Genomic DNA, 4,994 nt, shown 5'->3' with positions numbered 1-4,994 from the left:
ATTTTGGAAACTGCTCCACTCTGGTTGAATGGAGCCAAGGATATTGTCCTGTCATGTTGCTGGATTACCCTGTGCTTATGTTGTCTGCAAGTAGGATGAGATGAGAGGTGGTAGCTAAGGTAAAGAAAGCAGGCAAAAAGGAATAGTAATGTTTTGTGTGTATAGTCATGGGACTTGAGTACATGGGAAGCCTTGAGGTTGGTCCTGTATGAGAAAAAAAAATGTTTCGAAGTTTGCATTTATTGTGACTGTACAGACTGGCTGAATGAAGCAGACACCTAAGAGTTCACCAGACCTTTTGCCAACCCAGCCAAATTTTCACCTTGAATCTGAGCCACCATAAAATTGTAAGGGATATATTCTTCCACTAAGATAATCATTATCCTCTTCTTACCCTTTTAGCCTTCTCAGTGCTGCTTTCTCCAAAGTCCAGTGAGCAATTTTTCACACCAGAGTCGATGAAATTTCTGTATTCCTTTTAGTGTATACTAACAAACACCTTAAAAATTCACTATTAATTTAGATTTCAGGTTTTAACACTTTAAAAGCGTGTTGTGTTGTTATAACTATACAGAGAATTCTGGAAATCTGAATTTAAAGTACATGTTTATATGTCCTACTTTTTAGGATAATTTTTCTTGGTTCTGCAACTTAAACCCTCAGAATTTCCTGTTACAAAGGCTGTGGTTTTACAGCCTGCTTAAACTGATCTACAGCCATGCTTCTGCAAGGTTGGTCTCACTGCTGCTCCCAGCTGCATGTTTCTGCACTCTCTGTGTATCAGCATTAGCGAACGTGCAGCCATGCGGATAGTCAATGACCTGCTTAAAAAAAAAAAAAAAAAAGGATGCTTTTTTTGTAAGTTAGATTTCTGGTGTTAGTCGTTGCCCAGCCATATTACAGTTAGTGCTGATACAAGGAAGGTGAAGGTAGCATGTACATAGGACCAGAGTAAGCCAGAAATACGGTCTTTAGATGAGAATTACTTGGCTGTGAGGTGGCTGACATGACAATAATGTTGACCTTAGGTGTTTCAGGCTTTCTAAGTGTTTCTTCCTTCAAAAGCATCTTTGGGTGTCTCTGGCTGTTTAAACCACATAAGAATGTTGGTTTGAGGTTTTTTGGTTTGTTTTGTTGTGGTTTGTTTTTTTTTTAATGTATAATGCATTCCCCTTCCAATCTTTTTTTCTGCAGCATTTCATGAAGTTTCAGTTTACCCCAAGAAAGAGCTTCCCTTCTTCATCCTCTTCACTGCTGGACTATGTTCTTTCACAGCCATGCTAGCCCTCCTGACACATCAGTTCCCAGAGCTTATGGGGGTCTTTGCAAAAGCTGTGAGTATTCTCTGCTGCTGCTCTCTTCTGGTAGATACAGACACAGGTGCAGGAAGAGCTGAGGCAGGGAACACGTCGATCCGATCAAAGGGACTTGAGCAATAAATAGTCAGTTCCTCTGTGCAAATACCAACCACACAGTGCAAAAGCTTGAAAAGATACTTTTGCATATCTGTTCTAATCAAATGGTGCTATTCAGAAGGTGCTCCCAGCAACCTGCTTTCTGCCAGGTTTGAAACCTTTGAAATAGCCAGGTTGAGGGTTTTCTTCTAAAATACAGAATAGTAATAGCAAACTTTTTACAGGTCTCCCATCACCAGTTCTGCCACTCTGAATTCTTACTCTACTGCTGGTGCTGTTTTTTTCAGTTCCGTGTGGAAAAAAGCAGTCAGTGTCAAAATGAAAGGCAAAAAAATTAAGAACAAACCAACCAACCATATCATGCAGACTAAACACTCCTGAGTGCTACCATGTGGCAAACAAGCCAGATAGGGATCTGCCAGTGGTGTCTGAGGGCAGGAGGACCAGGAGCTTTCCAAGGGCCAGATAGCCCCAGCACAGATGATGTGTACATGGGCTTGTACAAAAGAGTAGGTGGCATCATGAACCTCTTGCTGTCAGCAAAGGTTTTGCTTGGACTTCAGTGAAGCCAGGCTGTGGTATCCATGAATGTAAATGTATTTTGTAGACCGACTAATTTTCCAGGTGGAGAAAAACTTGGCTCATTTTAAGCCACAGATACTTTCCCGAGTTTGTTGTAGGACACAATCAACTACTTCAGCAACAAAATTCCTATGAATCACAATAAAATTGCAATAAAACTTACTGTCAGGCAAATTATTCCTGTTTCATTGATTGAACTTGTATTGACTGAACACTGATTGAATATGTAACTGCAGGGGGTGGTTGGACTAGATGACCTCTAAAGGTCCCTTCCAACCCAAAGCATTCTATGACTCTGTGATTCAATGTTATTTGCACTGGTTACAAAGCTGAGTTTTGGCCGAGTAGATGGGATGGTACAAGCTTACCACATAGATCAAGTGCTACTCAAAGAACAGAAAATAGCCTCTAGTGAGCCTTTTGCATTTGGCAAAACTGAAGGGATGTATTTATTTAAAGAATTCACAGTTTAAACAGAGGGAATGCTTCTACTTGGCCTAAGCCATGTGAAATAGTAATAGCAAACTCTAAAATTAGGTGAGTCAGTGTTACATTAAATCAGCTGCGATTCACGTTCTACAGCTTGACCTTTAGCACTACGGCTGAAATACTCTGTTTAGCTTCAGAAAACTGTTTGCAGCTATTTTCTTGCTCGATACCATGAAATGGTTATAATCTCTGGCTGTTGGCTATCGAAATTTTGAAACATTTTAAATACATTTGCCATATATAGCTGTGTTTTGGCAGCACACAGACCTGTAACAATTTTTGAAATTGCATTTTTCATACTTAACTTCAGATACTTAAGAGCCTAAGTTAGAGACCGAGGACATATCTGTATTAAGTAATAAAATATTGTTTGTTCTGTGGCTCCAAAGGCAAGTGACACATCACAGTTCGTGTCTGTACCTCTAACCTTTCTTCCCTTCAAAGGCAGGGTGGCCCCGGCTCCGCTGGCTGCTGGGAACTGCCCCTGCCCTGTGCTGTCCCCAGACTCCGCCTGGGCTTTGCTGAGGAGAGACGAACTGGCACTGGCTCCAGACCCGTGTCAAGAGCTGTGCTAGCAGTTCGGGAGCATGGCCGGGGCAGGCCAGCACCTCGTGCTGTGCCACAGTCCTCCTTGCTTTATGGGAGAAGGCAAAGCCCAACCACCCTGGCTCCCTCTGCAGCTGGGGGTAGAGAGGGAAGACACAATTTCAAAGGGCAGTTCTGGGCCTGGAATGGGTAAAATTACTCTCTGGAAGTGCTTAGTTCTCTTCAGTGACTACAGGGGGACCAGACCCCCACGTCTGCATCCTGTAAGTGCCTAAAGATATATGGGGCAAATTGAGAACATGAGCAGGGATGTAAGTGCGTTTCTATATAAAGTCTGATATGCTCTTTTGTCAGGAGAGAGAGTTGTTTTGGGCAAAAAGAGAACACATCCAGCACCAGATTTGCTTTAATACTGACCTACCAAGCAGACTTAATATATGCATCGGTGCAGTAAGCAGAGTTTATGTGTTCTGCGCTGACTGCAGAGTAGTAACTGAAACACAAACCTCTTGCAGCTCTTTGCCGATCAGTTCCAAACAGAGCTGTTTATTTTTAGCGAATTCGCATTAGCCTGAATGGTTAGAAGCCACAGGGTTCACAGTCTTGAGGTGGCTGACTCTGTATTACTGTACTCTCTCATACACAGTTAATGTGTATTTCCCAAAATTTGGGGAGTGCTTTGAGTACCTGAGTTCTGAGATGTGTAGCTGACAGGGTTTTTTCCCTGTGATCAGATGGTCTCTATTCTCTTGATTTTTGTCACATATGCCTGTAGTAACATTAATATATTGGAACCTCTTTCAACATTGCTGACTGTGTTCTGTAATAGAGGAAGGATGTTAAGATAAATTCCCAGTTAGTGCTGCCTCAGTGTATATAGCAGATCTGTAGCTATCCCAGAACCATTTCAAACCTGAATCTGAAGACATGCTTTTTGTCTCTGAGAGGTGGTCTGGCAGGTTCCGCCGCTGTGAAAAAGCCTCTTTTTCCCTTTGGTAGGTTTTGGTTTGAGCTTTTAGTGGCTTCAGTGTGAGCCTGAAGCTAGGATGTGAGATGTGTGAAAACTTCTGTACTTCATCACTTTGATCTTCATAAAAATGGTGCTCTTGCTTTTGTTACTGCAAAATCCAGAAATCCGTATTTATGCAGGACTCAGAATTTGGCAGAAAGTCTTTATATGTGAATTACATAATTTTTGTCATGCTGGAGGATTTTACAGAGGAACACAGCAAGAGCTTCTTGTCTTACCAGGCAGCTTTCTCCCAAGGTGTATTGTCTCCTGAATTTTGATCTGAATGTGTATCTGGTTTCTTTGCAGTTTCTCAGCACCCTCTTTGCCCCTTTAAATTTTGTGATGGAAAAAGTAGAAAGTATCCTGCCCTCCAGTCTGTGGCACCAGCTGACGAGGATCTGAGGGAGCACGCCCGCTGACTGACTGCCATGACATCTTCTGTGCCAACGTTTTGTTGACCACAAGAAAGCATGATAAAAAAGGGAAGCCGTTCTAAGACTTAAAAGCTCTTCATGGATTGTCTGTTCTCATATAAAAACTGTTTTGTTGTACAAAATACATTGATGTTAGGTTCTATTATATTTTGCCTTCAGAAAAGAAAAACTTAAAAATAAACTTTTGTGTATTGCAGCACTGCTGTCTTTTGGCTTCTTCTTCAAAGCTCAGGTTGTACTTTGTGTTCTTAAACATGTGTGGTGTACCTGCTTCACCAGAGCTAGGGCTTGGCTTTCCATTCAGTTAATGAAAAAACAGCAGTAACTTTACAATTCAGCAAGGATATCGCTGCCTTTCCGTGAGGGAGGCTGGAGCCCCCACTGCTACAGATGGTCTAGAGAAGGCTTCTGGACTGTTTAAAGCTCTTGCTTAAAGCAGCTTTAGGCTCTGCAGGCAGTTTGGACGGCACTTTGGGATTCTGATTCCCATCCCTGCACAGAGGTCAGTTTTATCCT

General features: G+C 42.1%; 1 protein-coding gene across 1 annotated transcript in view; it reads left to right on the top strand.

Annotated features, from left to right (window-relative positions):
- ST7 (suppression of tumorigenicity 7) overlaps window positions 1–4,446 on the top strand; it is a 53,814-nt gene extending 49,368 nt beyond the window's left edge. Inside the window, exons 10-11 of the mRNA XM_035902196.1 lie at window positions 1,195–1,334; window positions 4,351–4,446. Of these exons, the coding sequence (XP_035758089.1) occupies window positions 1,195–1,334; window positions 4,351–4,446 (236 nt within the window). The remainder of the gene's footprint in view (window positions 1–1,194; window positions 1,335–4,350) is intronic.
- The last annotated feature ends 548 nt before the right edge of the window (window positions 4,447–4,994 follow it).

This window comes from Egretta garzetta, unplaced genomic scaffold (assembly GCF_000687185.1).
Source record: "Egretta garzetta isolate BGI_Z169 unplaced genomic scaffold, ASM68718v1 scaffold169, whole genome shotgun sequence".
In the NCBI taxonomy this organism is placed as follows: Eukaryota; Metazoa; Chordata; class Aves; order Pelecaniformes; family Ardeidae; genus Egretta; species Egretta garzetta.
The sequence above is the reverse complement of the archived record's forward strand: the minus strand, read 5'-3'. Positions and strand labels throughout refer to the sequence as shown.